Genomic DNA, 22,944 nt, shown 5'->3' on the forward strand with positions numbered 1-22,944 from the left:
CGCACACGCACTCACGCATTTACCCACAGACGCACGCACGCACGCACGCATGCACACACACACACACACACACACACACACACACACACACACACACACACAAACTGAAGCTCTGCATCCATCACAGAAGCAGAAGCAGTGGATCATGGGCAACAGTTGTTGAGAACTGTTTTTGTGTCTCAAATCAAACGCGCAAAACAAACGCAGAAACAAACAAACACACACACACACACTCAAACAAACGAATAAAAAAACCGTTTAAGAACACAAAAGTAACCGAGTGCCCGAAGCACAGGAATCACCTTTGGAGGCAAAGCCAGTCAAACAGGATTGAGATTTTAGACCTATATCAATAGCTCAATACAAATTGCTACCAGAGAGGACCAGGTGAGAACAGCAGCCAGACCCCCATCACAAATACATATTCCACATCTCACGGGTGTGCTGTCTACCGACGTACCAAAAACGACGAGCTACTATAAATAGCTCACGCTCTGGCAGGTGGACAACTCTATGACGGCTTACTAGTGCCAAAACCTGGGGTTACCCATTATCACGTGATAATTACTAATTAACGCTGTCAGTTACTGTTTTCACTCGTTAGTTACTCATTTTCACGGGATAATTAGTCATTTTCACGGGAAAATGACTAAGTTTTGGTTTTGGCACTAGCAATCCGTCAGGAAGTGAGCCAAAACTAAAAATTAGTAATTAACAGGTGAAAGTTAGTAATTTTCCCGGGAAAATTAGTAATTAACCCGTGAAAATGGAAATGATCAAGGGAAAATTACTAATTTTCCCTTGATAATTACAATTATGAGGTTTTGGCACTAGTAAGCCCTATGACGGCTTACTAGTGCCAAAACCTGGGGTTACCCATTATCACGTGATAATTACTAATTAACGCTGTCAGTTACTGTTTTCACTCGTTATATGACGGCTTACTAGTGCCAAAACCTGGGGTTACCCATTATCACGTGATAATTACTAATTAACGCTGTCAGTTACTGTTTTCACTCGTTAGTTACTCATTTTCACGGGATAATTAGTAATTTTCACGGGAAAATTATTAATTTTTAGTTTTGGCACTAGCAATCCGTCAGGAAGTGAGCCAAAACTAAAAATTAGTAATTAACAGGTGAAAGTTAGTAATTTTCCCGGGAAAATTAGTAATTAACACGTGAAAATGGAAATGATCCCTAATTTTCCCTTGATAATTACAATTATGAGGTTTTGGCACTAGTAAGCCCTATGACGGCTTACTAGTGCCAAAACCTGGGGTTACCCATTATCACGTGATAATTACTAATTAACGCTGTCAGTTACTGTTTTCACCTGTTAGTTACTCATTTTCACGAGAAAATTACTAATTTTTAGTTTTGGCACTAGCAATCCGTCAGGAAGTGAGCCAAAACTAAAAATTAGTAATTAACAGGTGAAAGTTAGTAATTATTCCGGGAAAATTAGTAATTTTCCCGGGAAAATTAGTAATAAACACGTGAAAATGGTAATTATCAAGGGAAAATTAGTAATTTTCCCTTGATAATTACAATGATGAGGTTTTGGCACTAGTAAGTACTAATTTTTAGTTTTGGCACTAGCAATCCGTCAGGAAGTGAGCCAAAACTAAAAATTAGTAATTAACAGGTGAAAGTTAGTAATTATTCCGGGAAAATTAGTAATTTTCCCGGGAAAATTAGTAATAAACACGTGAAAATGGTAATCATCAAGGGAAAATTACTAATTTTCCCTTGATAATTACAATTATGAGGTTTTGGCACTAGTAAGCCGTCATACTACTCAAACCAAATGTGCCTCCAGACACAAAGATTATCACGTGATAATTACTAATTAACGCTGTCAGTTACTGTTTTCACTCGTTAGTTACTCATTTTCACGGGATAATTAGTAATTTTCACGGGAAAATGACTAATTTTTAGTTTTGGCACTAGCAATCCGTCAGGAAGTGAGCCAAAACTAAAAATTAGTAATTAACAGGTGAAAGTTAGTAATTTTCCCGGGAAAATTAGCAATTAACACGTGAAAATGGTAAATATCAAGGGAAAATTACTAATTTTCCCTTGATAATTACAATTATGAGGTTTTGGCACTAGTAAGCCCTATGACGGCTTACTAGTGCCAAAACCTGGGGTTTTCCATTATCACGTGATAATTACTAATTAACGCTGTCAGTTACTGTTTTCCCCTGTTAGTTACTCATTTTCACGGGAAAATTACTAATTTTTAGTTTTGGCACTAGCAATCCGTCAGGAAGTGAGCCAAAACTAAAAATTAGTAATTAACAGGTGAAAGTTAGTAATTATTCCGGGAAAATTAGTAATTTTCCCGGGAAAATTAGTAATAAACACGTGAAAATGGTAATTATCAAGGGAGAATTACTAATTTTCCCTTGATAATTACAATTATGAGGTTTTGGCACTAGTAAGCCGTCATATCCAGACACAAAGATTATCACGTGATAATTACTAATTAACGCTGTCAGTTACTGTTTTCACTCGTTAGTTACTCATTTTCACGGGATAATTAGTAATTTTCACGGGAAAATTACTAATTTTTAGTTTTGGCACTAGCAATCCGTCAGGAAGTGAGCCAAAACTAAAAATTAGTAATTAACAGGTGAAAGTTAGTAATTTTCCCGGGAAAATTAGTAATTAACACGTGAAAATGGTAATTATCAAGGGAAAATTACTAATTTTCCCTTGATAATTACAATTATGAGATTTTGGCACTAGTAAGCCCTATGACGGCTTACTAGTGCCAAAACCTGGGGTTACCCATTATCACGGGATAATTACTAATTAACGCTGTCAGTTACTGTTTTCACCTGTTAGTTACTCATTTTCACGGGAAAATTACTAATCATTTTTAGTTTTGGCACTAGCAATCCGTCAGGAAGTGAGCCAAAACTAAAAATTAGTAATTAACAGGTGAAAGTTAGTCATTATTCCGGGAAAACTAGTAATTTTCCCGGGAAAATTAGTAATAAACACGTGAAAATGGTAATTATCAAGGGAAAATTACTAATTTTCCCTTGATAATTACAATTATGTGGTTTTGGCACTAGTAAGCCGTCATAGCTGTGGCCTCTAAGGTTCTCTTGAACCAAACCGCCTCCTGACTCTGCATCAGATTGCTTGCGCTGGCATCTGCTTACATAGACCCACATTAAGTCACCACCGAGGGGTAGACACAGACGACATTTGGTAGCACTGACTGCCAGCTTCACGGTAATGCGTACCCGTACCCCTAGCGCGGCTCTGCTTGGGCGGGAATGTTCTGACCAAAACACTATGTGTTACTCCATACCCCCCGCCCTCCATGGAACTTCTTGACACCAACATATTGGGTGGGGAGTTTGCCCAGTCGGTGGTAGATATCAGCATGGGTTCAACCCCCAAGTTCGGCGAGGGATGTGTGTCCTAGAGTCAACTTTGTGCAGACTCTCCTCGATGTCCGAACACCCCCGTGTGCTCGCATGCGCACGATAAAGATCCCAGGGTCACAGCGAAAGCCTCAGGCCTTGGAAACACGAATACATGCATGCAAAAAATATGAAGCCCCGGTGTCCGTTTGGCCAACAGCCCATAAAGTAACCATTTCAGCACTGACCCAAGACGACCCAACCCAGGTCCCTAGCCCATTTAAGGTCTCCGCTAGCAGCCGGCAGCCAGCTGTCTACCTCCCCCCCCCCCCCCCCACCCCCTGCATTTTTATTTTTTATTTTTTATACAAAGCCGGGTTTTCCCGTGTAACATTCCCCAAATGGCTTTGCCGTGAGGGCGTAAAACTTACATTTTCTTCTCTAGGTGGACAACTCCGTCAATGCAGAGCAGCTGCCTGCGACAAGGGGGACTACAGCGTCACGTACCTGTCACACAAGCCTACATAACAAATGAGGGGATCATACCATGTAGGTAGGTTTCTCCTCACTGGAATTTGCAGTCATCGTACTGCGTAGAGTGTGAGCGCTGTGGCTTTTACCGTTCAGTGCCATTCCGATCTGAAACAAGTTAGGTTGCTGTGGATATCATTTTTGAAGGTAGATGCGAAAGTCAATTTAGTTCATAAAACAAGTCGCGTAAGGCGAAATTATTACATTTAGTCAAGCTGTGGAACTCACAGAATGAAACTGAACGTAGTCCGCCGCTAGTGCAAAAGGCAGTGAAAATGACGAGCCTGTTTGGCGCAGCAGCGGTTGCGCTGTGCTTCATAGCACGCTTTACTGTACCTCTCTACGTTTTAACTTTCTGAGCGTGTTTTTAATCCAAACATATCATATCTATATGTTTTTGGAATCAGGAACCGACAAGAAATAAGATCAAATAGTTTTTGAAACGATTTCAGAAATTTAATTTTGATCATAATTTTTATATTTTTAATTTTCAGAGCTTGTTTTTAATCCGAATATAACATATTTATATGTTTTTGGAATCAGAACATGATAAAGAATAAGATGAACGTAAATTTGGATCGTTTTATATAAAAACAAGAAGAGCAAACGCTCGATCGAGTCACTTTCGCAGTTCTGAATATTATATGAGGCATCAGATGGACAGGAAGAAATTGCTATTCACAACACAATACAGATGTAAATAATTTGATGTAAAGAATAATCCTATAAAGTTTGAATCAAATCCGATGAATAGTTTCAGAGATATGATATTTCAATTTTTTTCCTTCAAGACATACCTGTGACCTTGAAAAAGGTCAAAGGTCACCAAAGCAGACGTCAAAGTGTAGAGGTCACTGGGAGTCACGTTCACATAAAATTTGAGCCCGGTCACTTTTATAGTTTCCGAGAAAAGCCCAACGTTAAGTTGTGTGTTGCCGAACAGAAAAGGCTAGTTATCTCCCTTGTTTTTCTGATAACGTTCGTAAAAGGCTACAGATGTAAATACTTTGATGTAAAGAATAATCCTACAAAGTTTCAATCACATCCGATGAACTTTGTCAAAGATATAAAATGTCTAATTTTTCCTTTGACGCTGACCTGTGACCTTGAAAAAGGTCAAAGGTCAACGAAACCATCGTTAAAGTGTAGAGGTCATTGGAGGTCACGACTAAACAAAATATGAGCCCGATCGCTTTGATAGTTTCCGAGAAAAGTCCAACGTTAAGGTGGTGTCTACGGACGGCCGGCCGGACGGCCGGCCGGACGGCCGGCCGGACAGACTAACACTGACCGATTACATAGAGTCACTTTTTCTCAAGTGACTCAAAAAAATTTATTACAATTTTCAGATTTTTAATGACCAAAGTCATGAATTAATTTTTAAGCCACCAAGCTGAAATGCAATACCGAAGTCTGGCCTTCGTCGAAGATTGCTTGGCCAAAATTTCAATCAATTTGATTGAAAAATGAGGGTGTGACAGTGCCGCCTCAACTTTTACAAAAAGCCGGATAGGACGTCATCAAAGACATTTATCCAAAAATTGAAACAAGTCGCGTAAGGCGAAAATACAATATTTAGTCAAGTAGCTGTCGAACTCACAGAATAAAACTGAACGCAACGCAACGCAGCAAGACCGTATACTCGTAGCATCGTCACTCCACCGCCCGTGGCAAAGGCAGTGCACGTGGAATTGACAAGAAGAGCGGGGTATTCGTTGCGCTGAGAAGGATAGCACGCTTTTCTGTACCTCTCTTTGTTTTAACTTTCTGAGCGTGTTTTTAATCCAAACATATCATATCTATATGTTTTTGGAATCAGGAACCGACAAGGAATAAGATGAAAGTGTTTTTAAATTGATTTCGAAAAAAAATTTTTGATAATAATTTTTATATATTTAATTTTCAGAGCTTGTTTTTAATCCGAATATAACATATTTATATGTTTTTGGAATCAGCAAATGATGGAGAATAAGATAAACGTAAATTTGGATCGTTTTATAAATTTTTATTTTTTTTTACAATTTTCAGATTTTTAATGACCAAAGTGTGAATGCCCCTGCTAAGGAGCCTTCTGTGTATCTAGATTCTTTTGTTTTGCTTGTGTTTTTTTAGTCATGCTTCTAGCTTGACTCGCATGCGACTTTCCGTGGTGGTGGCTTCCCCTCTCTTTTCTTTCACTTTTCTTTCCTTATCTCACTTTTGCCCCTATTTGTTCCCATTTTGCAGCCACCTCTGTAGGTTCGCGTGCGGGTCTAGCTTGCTCTTTATCTTTTATTTTTCTTTATTAAGTATGAGCGTCCTGGTACGAACTTTGTTTTTGTTATAATGACGTTAAATATTGTAACGAACTAATTTATAAACAAGGTAGTGTGGCCGGCGTTTTTCTGATATTAATTTCATGTGCCTGTATGGCTCACGCTGGACAGCCTATGGAGTTTTTCCCCGGAGAGCACGGGACGCATGTTTTGCAACAGTAATATTGTAGTAACGCGCAGTATTTTTAGTTCACCTCTGTGGTGGATAGCCTGTATTCGTCGTCACTTACTGGGAAGCCGTTCACGGAACAAGATGTTTTAGGATAGATAGATTTTTTTTGCTCTGTTCCGGGGCCCAGTGTTTTCTGCCAGCCTCCAGTTTTGTTTTAAGTTATTTTGTAGTTCAGGTTCAGTTGCTCGCCTTGAGTCTGTTTTAGATTATTGATGCTGTCAAAGGCGAGTATCCATTTCTGACTATGTTTCTTTTATTTACCGAATTCGTGTAATTTTCGTTTTGAATCTTTGTCTTCTGTCCGTTTCTGTGTCTTCTGTCCGTTTCTTTGTCTTCTGTCCGTTTCTGTGTCTTCTGTCCGTTTCTGTGTCTTCTGTCCGTTTCTTTGTCTTCTGTCCGTTTCTGTGTCTTCTTTCCGTCTCTGTGTCTTCTGTCCGTTTCTTTGTCTTCTTTCCGTCTCTGTGTCTTCTGTCCGTTTCTTTGTCTTCTTTCCGTTTCTGTGTCCTACGTTTATTCTATGTAGGGTTTTTCTAACATATTTTTGTCTTGGTGATTTTTTATTGATTTGCCGCCATCTTGTTTCGGCCGCCATTTTGTCGTCCATCTTTGATGTTTATGTTTTTAGGACACCTTTGATGTTTATGTTTTTAGGACACCTTTGATGTTTAGTTTGATGTTTCGAATTCTAAGTTTAGTTTTTTCTTTCTATCAGTTTCCACCGCTCCGCGCTTCTCGCACCACGCTCCGCGCTTCTCGCTCCATGCTCCACGCTTCACACTCTACTGTTCTGCACTCTCACTCAAACTAGTCCTTTCTACTTCACATTTTAGCTTTAATTCACTTTCTAAACTTAGATTAGTTTTTCCGCCACGCTCCGATATAGGTTACTTAGCCTCTCCATAGATTTATGTTTAGCCTTTTATATATTGATATTATGAGCTGATTCCGAATTACCATGACATCGACAAGTATTCAATAAACTTTAATTAATTTTCCAATTCTAGTGTTCGTTTTGTTTTGTGAGCGCGTCGGTTCTTTATAGCACCAAAATTACATCCTCCAGAATTTATATAAGCCATCACAGAATCTTACAGCTACTCAAGGGCAAGCACAGTGGAAACTCTGATATTTTTTGGAACATTTTGGATTGTTTTCGACAAAGAACTTTATGAACTTTTGTAGGCCTGTGATTAGGGCCACTGACTTTTGAACTTCTTATCCTTACGAATCTTGTGAAGAGATCATGAACCTTTTGTCTTAAAGGAACTGTGTTTCGTATCTAGCGAACAATATTTTAATTTATTTTTGTCGGGCCCAGAGCAGAGCAACTTAGGCATTATTTTAGGTTTGTTGACCATAGCATTGCACACTTCGTACTTCGTATTTTTCTTCCCCTCTAGTGAGTGACCCGAGGTGTGCCGTTTTGAATTTTGCTTCTCTATATTTCGCAAGTCTTTGTTAACCTCTACGTTTTCACTTGACTTAAAGTATGGATGAGAAATTACCTTCTCATGAGAGCGCCGAGCTATCCCCTTACACTTTGAAGTTAGAAAGGGATGAACATTTTGCTTCGGACACTGATAGTCGTAAGAATGAAGGCGACCATGATGGCGCTCAGGGCGAGTCTCTAGCTGAACACCCTCAGACCCAAGACACTTTGAATTCAGATAACATTCCCCCTCAAGCTGAACATTCTCCTACACAGGAAGGTTTAGGAACTGAGCCCTCCCAACAGGCTGCAAGTGCAGAGCATCTCGCTCAACGAAGTAGAGAAGAAAGAGGCCCCGCCATTGTTAGGGCTAGACTTAATGCTGAGGTGAGGGAACTGTCAGACAAGTACTGGGCCATGAGCCGAGCTCATAAGATTATGATCAGCGAGTTGTGCACAGCCTTTAGGGAAACACCAGACCAAAGGAGAGACCTTAAAGCTCATAAAATAACCCTCTGTGACCGCCTAGATGAGCTGAATGTAGCGAACTCGAGGCTTTGTCAAGTGGCTGAAAGTGATGTAGCTATAGAAGAGGATTTGAGCGATATGCACATGCAAACGGAGACGCTCAAAGAACAATATCGCAGTCTCTTTCCCAAGTTAGACCCGTACGCCTCTAGCTCGGACTTGACTTCCACAGTCGCTTCTGGAGGTGCTAGAGAGGTTTCTCTAGATGCTTCTTTGGCGGTTAGTGCAGCGAGATTTAGGTCCCAGCAAATGGTCGCAGATGAAAGGGCCAGACAAGAAGAGACTCTTTTGCTTTTAGAGGAGAAGGCTTCTAGGTCTAAAGCTTTGGCGGCAGAGAAGAAGGCAGAGTTTGAAAGAGAGTTGGAGAGAGAAGCTCAAGATGAAAGGTTAGCTTGGAAGAAAAAAGAAAAGGAAGTTAAGGCTGCACTAGAGAGGGTGGAGAGAGAAGGCAAGATGCAAGAAGAGCATGAAGTTTTTAAGATTATTAAAACTGACATAGAAGACCAGCAAAGGGCTAGAGAAAGATTCATGCCCCAACTACCTCGTGACAGCCCCATTGATAGGTACCTAGGTACTCACAACCCCCTGCATGTAGGTACACACATAGAGAGCATAGGAGATGTGGCGGTAGGGTATGATAGGCACACACAGCACACACAAGATACATATAAGCCTGCGACAGCCGACACCTACGCCCGCCCGCGTCACCAGCCGGCAGCCAACACCCTCGTCTCTGGGCAACATCAGCCTGCGGCAGCCAAGCCTGGACTCCCGCCACTTCAGCAGCCCACGGAGGTCAGGGCTTATGCCCCTTCGCATCTCCAGTCGGCCGCCGAGGATATCCGCGACACTCTTCGAGGCATCTCCAGGACCCTTGCCCAACCTGTCTCCGCTTTTCACCCACTTCCAGCAGCGGTCACAGCCACGGCTCCTACCACTACGACGATGACTACAGCCACCACGATGACGACAAGAGTCGGAGGCCAATTCGCGACCTCCTTTCGGCCTCAGTTTGTCAAAGCTGAGATTCCAAGCCACGAAGATCGTCCTCGCCAGATCTACGCGCCTTCCCGTTTCCCTCACAAATCCCTCAATCCATCAGCGAGACCTTTTCCCGGGCCTTTCCCTGGTCCTTTTCCTGCCATGACCTCCCGAGAGTCTCCGACCTATGTGCCAAGCTTTGCATATGGGCCTTCTGTCATGCATCCTCCCATGCAAACGCAGCAATATGACCACGCTGCAAGCTTTGCTCCTGACACTGACTACACACAGCATGGTTTTCAAGAGGCTCCGGTCACGAGCCCTTCAGACGTCTACTACGGGCAAGATGCATACCTTCCTCAGATGCAAGGCCAGCCAGCGCTCTCCGAGGGTTCTGCCCTAGCTCGTACTCTAGCTGAGGCTCTCCTGATCAACAGGTTACCGACGCAGGAGCCCACTACGTTTTCAGGAGATCCTTTGACGTACCCTCTCTGGAGGTCCTCATTCACTCTTTTGATTGAGCGGCAGGGCGTTTCTGCAGAGGAAAAGCTCCTCTACTTGGAAAAGTACTTGGACGGTCCGGCGAAGGATGCGGTCAAGGGACTCTTTCTGATCAGAGATGCCCAGGCCTATCAGCAGGCCCTTCAGACGTTGGAGGAAAGGTTCGGCAGTTCTTTCGTCGTTGCCAGAGCCTTCCGAGAGAAACTAGATGCATGGCCGGTAATCAAATCCAAAGATGGACAAGCCCTCCGCGCCTTCTCGGACTTTCTTGGACAATGCCTTGTGGCGAGCCGAGTGATAGGCCAGCTACAGAATCTGGAAGACCAAGCCTATCACAAGACACTCATGAGCAAGCTTCCAGATTGGTTGGTGAGAAACTGGGTGCGGAAAGTAAACAAGACCAAGAACGAGAAGAAACGCTACCCTACCTTTGAGGAGTTGTCAGCTTTCATCAAGACAGAGGCAGACATCCTTTGCGAGCCCCTTTTCTCCTCCAGCAAATCTGCCGCCTCTTCCACCTCACAGACCGCCAGTTCAGCAGTCCCCAAGAAAACATCGTACAGTACGGATTGTTCTACTACATCTGCATGTCAAGAGTGTGACAGATGTCAGCACCACGCTAAAACTGTCCTGAGTACGAACTGCGACGAAGTCTGTCCCTTTTGTACCGTTCGTTTTCCGACCAGCTCTTCTTCTCATCCTCTACTCAGATGCCAGAGGTTCGATGAGATTCCCGTTGAGGACAGGAAACACTTCATGTACGAAGCGTCCTTGTGCTTTTCCTGTGCCAGAAAGACTGACCATAGAAGTGTAGACTGCACTACCAGGGCGATATGTGACAAGTGCCAAGGCCCACATCTCACTATGCTGCATGGAGCGCCTAGCTACAGGAAGAAGATTCCCAATCAGCAACGGAATGCCCGGGGACCGCCAGATTCTTCAAGGTTTGTCTGTATCAGTCAAGATGCCCGTGTTTCTGCCTCTGGATCAGCATTCGCGACGACCAACAAGTCAGACAGACCAGTCAGAGCTACCATGATTGTTCCGGTCAGAGTTTCGACGAAAGAGAATCCCACGGTAGAGCATACGACATACGCACTGCTTGACACCATGTCTTGCATCTCCTTCGTTACTGAATCTTTGAGTGACAAGCTGAACACTCATTCCGAGCCAGCGTCATTGAGGCTGAACACTATGACTTCTCAGAACACTCATATCGAATGTCAGAGAGTGACCGGATTGTGTGTCAAGGCCCTCAACTCCAATGTTTCCCACAACCTGAAAACGCTCTACACGACGGACCATCTCACCAATGACACTGAGAACATACCAACATCAGAGACTGCTCGTAACATCAAGCATTTGAGTCATATTGCCAGCGAGATTCCCCCGTTGCTCGAAGGCTGCACTCCCGGGTTGTTGATTGGCTACGATCATGCAGAGCTATTCATGCCAGAGAGAGTCATCAAGGGAGACCCATACGCCGTGCTCACACCGTTGGGTTGGACGATACTGGGACAAGTGTCGCCAAAACAGTCTGTCCATGACGTGATGCACGTGTCTCTAACAGAACAGTATTGTCCCAGCGAGTACGAAGGTGAATCAGTCACTTTCGTATATCGCACGACACTCGCCGAACCCAGCATCTCCGACGCCCTCCATGTCATGGAAAGGACGAAGAAGACCAGTACGAAGAAGACCACAACGAAGAAGACCACGACGAAGAAGACCAGTACCAGAAGACCAGTACGAAGAAGACCACAACGAAGAAGACCACAACGAAGAAGAAAGTGGCTTCTTCCCCAACGTAACGTTGCTGTCGGAGATGTCGTCGTGCTACGTGACGAAGCCGTATGCAGAGCAGATTGGCCTCTTGGACTCGTGACGGAGGTTCGCCCCAGCGACGATGGACTCGTGCGAACCTGCAAGCTCAAGACTGTCAAGGTCACCTCGAAGACGAGCCATTCCACTTTCTACTACTGGCGCCCCATCTCTAAGCTGACCGTGCTGGTGAAGGCAGACCCGGACACTCAATGACTTTCCCAGTGAACTTTGCTGTTTCGACAGACCGTTTGTGCATGTTTTGGTCTGACGTAATCCGTTCGCCTTTTTTGACAGGTGGCGCTGTTTTGATTTGGGGAGAAAGATTCGTCTTAATGCAAATATTTTTTGTGACTTTGTGGTTTCTCTCCATTTTGTATATATGTTTTTGGTTCCGCATTTTGGAACGAAAGCTCTTGACAGAGGCAAGCGCTTAATGAATCGGTTTGTTTAGTCCTTCCCGCGTGCGGATGCCTGTGCTTATGATTAAGACGACTGAAGATGTTTTTCTTTTGTATTTTGTAGGTTGCGACTACAGTCTTTCATACTGAGTTGCGGGTTATGTAAAGGTGTAAGAATAATGTTGACACGATATGTTGACAGTGACGGACCGACGAAATATGATGTTACATTTGTTGAAAGAACACGTGTGATTTTTTAGATTGAGACTCATAGAGAGTGCGTTTCGAACAGCTACGTTTTGGATAATGCCAAAAGGATTCTGTAACGTTTCGGATTTTTGTATTTTGAACCACGTATGAGAGTGCGTTTCGAACAGCTACGTTTTGGATAATGCCAAAAGGATTCTGTAATGTTTCGGATTTTGTTTTTGAACCATGCATGTATTCGATGATTTTTGTTGATTTTTTATGTCGACTTTTGTAAAGACTAAGATGTCTTCGAGGGGGGAATGTGAATGCCCCTGCTAAGGAGCCTTCTGTGTATCTAGATTCTTTTTGTTTTGCTTGTGTTTTTTAGTCATGCTTCTAGCTTGACTCGCATGCGACTTTCCGTGGTGGTGGCTTCCCCTCTCTTTTCTTTCACTTTTCTTTCCTTATCTCACTTTTGCCCCTATTTGTTCCCATCTTGCAGCCACCTCTGTAGGTTCGCGTGCGGGTCTAGCTCGCTCTTTATCTTTTATTTTTCTTTATTAAGTATGAGCGTCCTGGTACGAACTTTGTTTTGTTATAATGACGTTAAATATTGTAACGAACTAATTTATAAACAAGGTAGTGTGGCCGGCGTTTTTCTGATATTAATTTCATGTGCCTGTATGGCTCACGCTGGACAGCCTATGGAGTTTTTCCCCGGAGAGCACGGGACGCATGTTTTGCAACAGTAATATTGTAGTAACGCGCAGTATTTTTAGTTCACCTCTGTGGTGGATAGCCTGTATTCGTCGTCACTTACTGGGAAGCCGTTCACGGAACAAGATGTTTTAGGATAGATAGATTTTTTTTGCTCTGTTCCGGGGCCCAGTGTTTTCTGCCAGCCTCCAGTTTTGTTTTAAGTTATTTTGTAGTTCAGGTTCAGTTGCTCGCCTTGAGTCTGTTTTAGATTATTGATGCTGTCAAAGGCGAGTATCCATTTCTGACTATGTTTCTTTTATTTACCGAATTCGTGTAATTTTCGTTTTGAATCTTTGTCTTCTGTCCGTTTCTGTGTCTTCTGTCCGTTTCTTTGTCTTCTGTCCGTTTCTGTGTCTTCTGTCCGTTTCTGTGTCTTCTGTCCGTTTCTTTGTCTTCTGTCCGTTTCTGTGTCTTCTTTCCGTCTCTGTGTCTTCTGTCCGTTTCTTTGTCTTCTTTCCGTCTCTGTGTCTTCTGTCCGTTTCTTTGTCTTCTTTCCGTTTCTGTGTCCTACGTTTATTCTATGTAGGGTTTTTCTAACATATTTTTGTCTTGGTGATTTTTTATTTATTTGCCGCCATCTTGTTTCGGCCGCCATTTTGTCGTCCATCTTTGATGTTTATGTTTTTAGGACACCTTTGATGTTTATGTTTTTAGGACACCTTTGATGTTTAGTTTGATGTTTCGAATTCTAAGTTTAGTTTTTTCTTTTCTATCAGTTTCCACCGCTCCGCGCTTCTCGCACCACGCTCCGCGCTTCTCGCTCCATGCTCCACGCTTCACACTCTACTGTTCTGCACTCTCACTCAAGCTAGTCTTTTCTACTTCACATTTTAGCTTTAATTCACTTTCTAAACTTAGATTAGTTTTTCCGCCACGCTCCGATATAGGTTACCTAAGCCTCTCCATAGATTTATGTTTAGCCTTTTATATATTGATATTATGAGCTGATTCCGAATTACCATGACATCGACAAGTATTCAATAAACTTTAATTAATTTTCCAATTCTAGTGTTCGTTTTGTTTTGTGAGCGCGTCGGTTCTTTATAGCACCAAAATTACATCCTCCAGAATTTATATAAGCCATCACAGAATCTTACAGCTACTCAAGGGCAAGCACAAAAGTCATTAATTAATTTTTAAGCCACCAAGCTGAAATGCAATACCGAAGTCCGGGCTTTGTCGAAGATTACTTGACCAAAATTTCAACCAATTTGGTTGAAAAATGAGGGCGTGACAGTGCCGCCTCAACTTTCACGAAAAGCCGGATATGACGTCATCAAAGACATTTATCAAAAAACTGAAAAAAACGTTCGGGGATTTCATACCCAGGAACTCTCATGTCAAATTTCATAAAGATCGGTCCAGTAGTTTAGTCTGAATCGCTCTACACACACACACACACACACACACACGCACACACACACACACACACGCACATACACCACGACCCTCGTTTCGATTCCCCCTCGATGTTAAAATATTTAGTCAAAACTTGACTAAATATAAAAACGTCCGGGGATATCATTCCCAGGAACTCTCATGTCAAATTTCATAAAGATTGGTCCAGTAGTTTAGTCTGAAACGCCCTACACACACACACACACACACACACACACACACACACACCCTTGTCTCGATTCCCCCCCCCCCCCCCCCTACGTTAAAACATTTAGTCAAAACTTGACTAAATGTAAAAAGACTGTCTTGAGTATAATCTGACACATCCAGAGACAAACGTAGGACGGGATGTAAGATTCGTGAATTGCACACACACACACACACACACACTCACACACACACACACACACACACACACACACACACACACACACACACACACACACACACACACACACACACACACTAACATGGTCTAAAGAGTTCTTGAGACCTCATCCATTCTTGTCTTTTACAGCTTTTGCATGTTGTTGGGTTTGTTTATTATTTTAATGTAAAAAGTCTATAAAAGCCAATAGAAAATTAAGGCACAGCGCTTTCCGTGAAAACATCTCTGCTCACTATTTCAGATCTGCACAGGCCAGCTTTTCAATAAATTAAGGAATAAATCAAATCCCGTTTTTTGCAGAGAATTGAGGCCACCAGGATCTTGATTTTTGGAATGTGCCCAAGTGGAGTCCGGGGTGGCCCTATCCGGGGCATGTTACACTGAGCCTGTTGAGACCTGGGATGATGAGCCAGATCGTGTACACGGACAACTTAATCATATGATTCTTGTTTCAATGTAGCATTCATGCTTCCATCAATGCCCCATAATATCATTATTTTTCAAACTACACACCTTGGGTGAATCGGTGAAAGCCGACAAATCAATAAGGGCAGGACGTCGCAAGTTGCTGACTGCGGGTCGAGGCATGACCTCTTCGTCCACATCCCGACAGCACTCGCGCAGTCGCTTGGCAACGGCGGAGATGACGTCACGAAAGGGCGTGAAGACGTTGAAGGGCACAGGGGGCACAACGCCCTCTCCGATGTACTCCATGTAGAGAACGCTGCGAGCGAACTTCCACTCGACATCCACGTCGTCCTATAATGCAGGAGAGGGGGATGTTAATTCATTAGAGAGTTTATGTTTTGTACGAAGAACGAACTGTACGACTACGTAGATTCATTCTTCAGGTCTTGCACAGATCGTTGTAAATACTTCATTGAACTGTCGAACCTGCCGTGGTGACTACCTCTTGATAACGACCACCAGCCTACAACGACCACCCAAAAGGATCCGCCACGGTAAGATATTTCTTGTATAATTCTGTATAACAATTTCATTAATAGATAATGTTCGGAAATAACTGTTAAGTTTGTATGGGTTCAGGAATAGATAATGTTCGGAAATAACTGTTAAGTTTGTATGGGTTCAGGAATAGATAATGTTTGGAAATAACTGTTAAGTTTGTATGGGTTCAGGAATAGATAATGTTTGGAAATAACTGTTAAGTTTGTATGGGTTCAGGAATAGATAATGTTTGGAAATAACTGTCAAGTTTGTACAGGTTCAGGAATAGATAATGTTCGGAAATAACTGTTAAGTTTGTATGGGTTCAGGAATAGATAATGTTTGGAAATAACTGTTAAGTTTGTATGGGTTCAGGAATAGATAATGTTCGGAAATAACTGTTAAGTTTGTATGGGTTCAGGAATAGATAATGTTCGGAAATAACTGTCAAGTTTGTATGGGTTCAGGAATAGATAATGTTCGGAAATAACTGTCAAGTTTGTATGGGTTCAGGAATAGATAATGTTCGGAAATAACTGTCAAGTTTGTATGGGTTCAGGAATAGATAATGTTCGGAAATAACTGTTAAGTTTGTATGGGTTCAGGAATAGATAATGTTCGGAAATAACTGTTAAGTTTGTATGGGTTCAGGAATAGATAATGTTCGGAAATAACTGTCAAGTTTGTATGGGTTCAGGAATAGATAATGTTTGGAAATAACTGTTAAGTTTGTATGGGTTCAGGAATAGATAATGTTTGGAAATAACTGTCAAGTTTGTATGGGTTCAGGAATAGATAATGTTCGGAAATAACTGTCAAGTTTGTATGGGTTCAGGAATAGATAATGTTTGGAAATAACTGTTAAGTTTGTATGGGTTCAGGAATAGATAATGTTTGGAAATAACTGTCATTTTGTATGGGTTCAGGAATAGATAATGTTTGGAAATAACTGTTAAGTTTGTATGGGTTCAGGAATAGATAATGTTTGGAAATAACTGTTAAGTTTGTATGGGTTCAGGAATAGATAATGTTCGGAAATAACTGTCAAGTTTGTATGGGTTCAGGAATAGATAATGTTCGGAAATAACTGTCAAGTTTGTATGGGTTCAGGAATAGATAATGTTCGGAAATAACTGTTAAGTTTGTATGGGTTCAGGAATAGATAATGTTTGGAAATAACTGTTAAGTTTGTATGGGTTCAGGAAGAGTTGCTTTCCCTTGTTTTCATAGAAACACAAGAGCAAGCCTACCATGTCACGTGTAGCTTGCCCTAGTGTTTGTATGTAAAAGCAAGGAAAACAAGGAAAAGCAACTCTTCGACAACCCGAGAGAGTTATTCCCGGAATTCTTCTATCATAAAACTCCACTTAAACGGGCGCAATGGCCTAATAGATATGACATCGGCCTCGCAAGCGAAAGGTCGTGGATTCGAATCCCTGCAGCGCCTGGTGGGTTAAGGGTGGAGATTTGTCCGATCTCCCAGGTCAACGTATGTGCAGACCTGCTAGTGCCTTATCCCCCTTCGTGTGTGCACGCAAGCACAAGACCAAGTGCGCACGGAAAAGATCCTGTAATCCATGTAAGAGGTCGGTGGGTTATAGAAACACAAACATACCCAACATGCTTCCTCCAAAAGCGGCGTGTGGCTGCTTAAATGGCGGGGTAAGAACGTTTCAGAACGAAGGACAACTCCCCCCCTCCCCCATGTTTATTACCACGCCTTTTTTATGACCTTGTTTTCTTCAGATGTTCTGTTCAAAACCACTTCTTCTCGTTCACTGTGAATGTATCCCCCCCCCCATTCCCAATCAATTTTCTTATCAGACCATAAAATGTAAAAATTGGCCGGGAGGGGGGAGGGGGGGGAGAGGTGTTCCACTGTATAACATTGTCATCAATTGTAAAACTCCACCAACCACGATCTTCTCGAAGGACCGGGCCATCATGGCGATGAGGAGGTTGACGAGGACGATGATGATGGTGAGGTGGTAGAGGCCGGCGAGGATCATGCCCACCTCCATGGTGACGTCAGCCACGTCCGTCTTCGCGTACTTGGCCGGCACGTCCAACGCGTGCTCCCACGCCCCGCGTCCGTAGATCCACCAGAACACCGTGCGGAACGTCGACAAGAAACTGTGAAGATAACCATCATTAACAGTGAATATGCTGACGTGGACATCTGCACTTGGTATCTATGAATGAATGCAAATGCGCTAGTACGCTATCATACAAGAACAAACACAACTCCAAATGTAAGTTCCTTCCACTGTATTATACAGTTACAATAAACATGTACACACAAATACACACAATCATGAACATAAATGTTAGGTATTCAAAAATTGGGTACTCACAGGTTTGGATGCAAACACAAAGCGAGATTACAATCCCGTGCACAATTTTACTAACAAAACCCTCTACCCTTCACTTATGTAGAGAAATACACAAACAGTCCGTGAACTCACAGGCACACGATATCTACTTTACTGGTATCGAATCACGGCTCGTGTGTAGTCAGAAAAACAGTTACAGTTCATACTCCGGCAGACTCAAATCACCGTCTGCTCTGCCTACTATACACTCATTTATATCTTATGTAATTAAGATCTTATAGACATATTTTAACTCTGTTCATACACAGAATTACACAGCGTCTATGGCCGTTTACTAGGAAATGTATCTGAATACTAATTCCTTCCACTGGCGACCTCGGTCTACTCAGTTCCTTTCGTCCTGTGACCTCTATGGTCCAACTATACGGACAACCATAACCTTGCAATAACTTCGCGAAATCCCGTCTAGAGTGCTGGTCTAGAGTTATGATACTTCGGCGGCTTCTCAGATCCTTCACACTTGTCATCTGGCCGCGCTATCTCCCTCTCAGACCGGTTATACGACGCACTGCACAACATAAATAGCGGACATCTTGTCTTAGATATCTGTCTGATATGTTTACAGTTTACAGTGTTAGTCGATTCAACTTATGCGATAAACACTCTAGCGATATTCGAATGCTTATTCCATTTACCTGTTAAGTGCTTTCCTGTCGCATCTATCCGGGCTTCCTTCCTCCCGGCCGATTACTTGGACTACCCCTCAATGTCCAACTTGGACAGTGGTAAAGTGTAACAATACCCTAGTTGCGATTTACAACATCAACTTTTCCCGGTCAGTGAGCTGAACTCACAGTGCGTGCCACACACTTTGCTATATCTCTGGTTAGCGCTCTAAAAGCGTGGAGGGTATCACTGTCAAACTTTGCCTGTTACAGTGTTATTCGTGATTTCCTTCACAGTATCCATCACGCCCTACGCCTGTAGATCCATCAAAACACTGTGAGGAAAAGTCAATGAGAAACTATAGGCTAAATAATCATCAATACCAGCGAATGAACTGACACGGAAGACTGTACTAGGTATCCATTACGCCCTACGTCCGTAGATCCTCAAAACAGCGCGCGGAACGTCGGAGGGAAACCGGCGCACCACTGAAAAGAAAACGAAAAAACAACAACAACAAAACAGAACATCAGGGACTGAAGGCCTCGGTCTTTATCTACGTAGATCTCCTATTACTCACCCCAGATCCTATCAAACTTACTCTGAGAAGCTCGTGGAAGCATCTTCGCGGGTTGGGTCCGTGGGGTCAGCTTTGTTGCTGTACCACCAGTACAGGTTCCGTAGACTGACGATGAAAGCCCCTACAGCGAGTGCTGTGAACACGAAGAACTTGACAAAGTCCTGAAACAGAATGTGTCGAAGCTAGGGATGATAGCCATGGAAAATACAAGATTGCGCAAGGATGACACCGACGACGATGATGATGATGATGATGATGATGATGATGATGATGATGATGATGATGATGATGGATGTGAAGATGATTATGATGTAGACGAAAAATACGACAACGACGACGACGACGATAGTGATGACAACGAAGACGACAAGAACAACAATGGCGACGACGACGACGATGATAATAATGATGAGGAGCAGGAGGAGGAAGAGGAGGAGGAGAAGAACACTCACGCAGGTTACGACACTATCAACAACGATTTTGTGAGCGTGTTGCCAACCGTAGTGCCCAAATAAAGCCCGAGAGTACACACAGAAATGGTGACGAAGACGATTGCAAGAGAGACGACGACAACGACGACGATGATGCCGATGACAACTCACCCCGACCATCCTGCCAAGAGAGATCTGCATGGGTCCCAGGGCCTCGTTGGCAGGCATGACGTTGACGATGCGAGAGAAGCTGACAATGTTGGCCATGGCGAAGAGACTCTCGGCCAGGTTGATAGGGTCCAGCTTCTCCCAGTGCATTCTGTCTGTGGACACCCAACATTTCAGTTCAGTTTAAATTTGTTCGTATGTGTTCTTTTGGGGTCTTGAAATTTCAGTTTGCATATTCGTGAGTGTTCTTTTTGGGTCTTAATTTTTCAGTTTGCCAACTCGTGGGTGCCCTTTTGGAATCTTAGAATTTAAGATATTCGCGCAAACCACGTCACACACACACACACACACACACACACACACACACACACACACACACACACACACTCACACACATACACTCACTCACTCACTCACTCACTCACTCATTCAATCACTCACGCACGCACGCTCGCACGAACGCACACACACACACGCACACACACAAACACACTCTCTCAAGCACGCACGCGGCACGCAAGCACGTACGCACGCACGCAGACAGACACACACACACACACACACACACACACACAGACACATACACACGCACACACACACACACACATGCTGGTGACCACTGACCAGTGTTGAGCCAGTAAATATGGAGGTCAGTCTGTTTTCTGTCTGCCAGCATCATGGTCACATTCTTGCCCTCCAGTTCCTGGATGGCCCCTTTTGACTGAAACCCAACAAAAGGGGCTTATTCTGCAATGCCGTGTTTTCCCTTCTTAATGTGTTTATTTTTAATGTAGCCTTATGGGGTTTTCTGAAATAAAAATACTTTGCCATTTGTTTTTCAAATCGCATTAAAAGATAAACACCTTCATAATCTGTCGTCTGAAAAAATAGTGTTTGGAAAATGTCTTTAGTACTCTACGTCTTTCATGTTGTTTCCTGTTCAGATTTGTGACGATGTATATGATTGGTAACGCGAGACAGGTGGAATGAAGCTTAACCATGACCCTTGCAATTTTTGTTAAAAAAAAGAATGAGGTCTTCTTTCAAATATCACCCAACTGCTCCTGAGTAGGACTATGACACTAATGCAGATATGATAGGCTGTTTGCCAACTAATGCATTTGAAAACCCGAATCTTCCTCTGAAAGTGAAATAAAATTGAACAAAAACCAAACCAACATCGACATGATTTTCCTTCCGTTCAACAATATTATTATTTGTACACTGGCATTTCGATGTAAAGCCAATGTCTGACTTACCGACACGGTTGGCCTAGTGGTAAGGCGTCCGCCCTGATCGGGAGGTCGTGGGTTCGAACCCCGGCCGGGTCATACCTAAGACTTTAAAATTGGCAATCTAGTGGCTGCTCCGCCTGGCCGCGTCTGGCATTATGGGGTTAGTGCTAGGACTGGTTGGTCCGGTGTCAGAATAATGTGACTGGGTGAGACATGAAGCCTGTGCTGCGACTTCTGTCTTGTGTGTGGCGTACGTTATATGTCAAAGCAGCACCGCCCTGATATGGCCCTTATTCGTGGTCGGCTGGGCGTTAAGCAAACAAACAAACAAACAATGGCTTACTGAATTCGTGACAACTATATGGGTTGGCCAAGATATTACATTCAACCCTGGTCCTAGCTCTGGCGCTTTTGGTTCTTCTTGACTCATCAGTCAAAGACAAATATCACCTCGACTTCTGATAAATAATTCCACAAGCTGAAGTCAACTGACCAAGTGCAGGGTTAATTTATATTTTCAGTCGAGGATTTACCACCTCGATTTTTCTTCAAGAATTAAAAACAACAAAATAGGTAAAGGCTGTTCTCAATTGAGCCAGAAGTTGGCTTTGGAAAAACTTAATTCATGAAGTCTTTTCATTGACAATTCAGTGCCAAACCTTCGTCCAGCAAGCGTCTAAAGTAGACGTCGCGAAGCCGACTTCGAGCAATTAATATCAGCTTAACCAACCAAGTGCATGGTCCAGAAGGAAAGGACGAGCGCCCCGATGTATCCCACAAGCAGACAGAAATCCACGGCGTTGTAGAGATCGTTGAAGTGTGCCTTGGCTCCGCTCTTGAAGATCTGCTGCGCCTCTTGGATCAGCATACCTGTTGTCACAACGCATATATGGATAACAAAAATAATCCAAAAACAGGAGACTTCTGACGTTCAAACATTCAGAACCAAAACACAAGTTATTGGAATGTTTGAAATATACATATACTGACCTATTATACGCGGACAGGCAGACCGCGGACAGGCAGACCAACGCATTCATGGACAATTGCACGCACGCACGGAACGCTCGCTCGCACGTATGCAAGCACGCACGCACACGTGTGGCAGCACACACAAGTAAACTACTGGAAAGAAAACAATAACGTCCATATTCCGCTAACCCTTTCGCTGCCAATCAAAACTTGCGTATGTGCATTCCTGACTGCCAGGGAATATTGGAGTTCGGGGTGTAATAATTCACACAAAAATTCTAGCTCCAAACTGGCAGTAGGTAGGTAAGTAAAACTTATGTTATTTTTAAGGGAAATTGAACCAAGAATCTGTGACTGTGTTTAGTGTCTAATCATGGAAAGGATAATTAGTTTGGCACTTATTGCACAATGACCGAGGTCTTTCACGTGCAACTTTGGTGACACGGGGGGTGGGGAATGGATGTCATCTTTGCTTCAGTACAACAAAAATGTGTCCGTTTCTGTCCCGGCCTGGATTCAAACCCGTGACCCTAAAATCAGAAATCAAGTGCTTTACCAACTGAGCTACCGGTACCCATTCATCGTTCATGGGCTGATTAGCGCGTATGATCGTTTTAACCCCGCCATTTAGGCAGCCATACGCCGCTTTCTGGGGAGTGAAAATGATTGAGAGACAACTGACCTGCTACCCAGATGGTGATGAGGTATTCTGTGATCGTGGGGTCGTGAGGTCTCAGAGGGAAGTCCTCGCCGTACGGAACCTCCCCGCGTCCCAGCTCTTGTCTGATAGGCTCAAGAGAAGAAGGGAAGGAACCA

At 43.1% G+C, this 22,944-nt stretch overlaps 1 protein-coding gene across 4 annotated transcripts in view; it reads right to left on the reverse strand.

Moving 5' to 3' along the window:
* LOC138952029 (short transient receptor potential channel 7-like) overlaps positions 1–22,944 on the reverse strand; it is a 69,886-nt gene that overhangs the window by 22,139 nt on the left and 24,803 nt on the right. For all 4 annotated transcript variants that reach the window (XM_070323607.1, XM_070323605.1, XM_070323606.1 and 1 more), the window contains exons 8-15: positions 22,811–22,911; positions 21,887–22,026; positions 20,546–20,642; positions 19,925–20,076; positions 19,344–19,483; positions 17,660–17,876; positions 15,309–15,554; positions 3,929–4,021 (exon numbers count right to left, since the gene is read on the reverse strand). In XM_070323607.1, the coding sequence (XP_070179708.1) occupies positions 3,929–4,021; positions 15,309–15,554; positions 17,660–17,876; positions 19,344–19,483; positions 19,925–20,076; positions 20,546–20,642; positions 21,887–22,026; positions 22,811–22,911 (1,186 nt within the window). The remainder of the gene's footprint in view (positions 1–3,928; positions 4,022–15,308; positions 15,555–17,659; positions 17,877–19,343; positions 19,484–19,924; positions 20,077–20,545; positions 20,643–21,886; positions 22,027–22,810; positions 22,912–22,944) is intronic.

Source organism: Littorina saxatilis, linkage group LG17 (assembly GCF_037325665.1).
Source record: "Littorina saxatilis isolate snail1 linkage group LG17, US_GU_Lsax_2.0, whole genome shotgun sequence".
In the NCBI taxonomy this organism is placed as follows: domain Eukaryota; kingdom Metazoa; phylum Mollusca; class Gastropoda; order Littorinimorpha; family Littorinidae; genus Littorina; species Littorina saxatilis.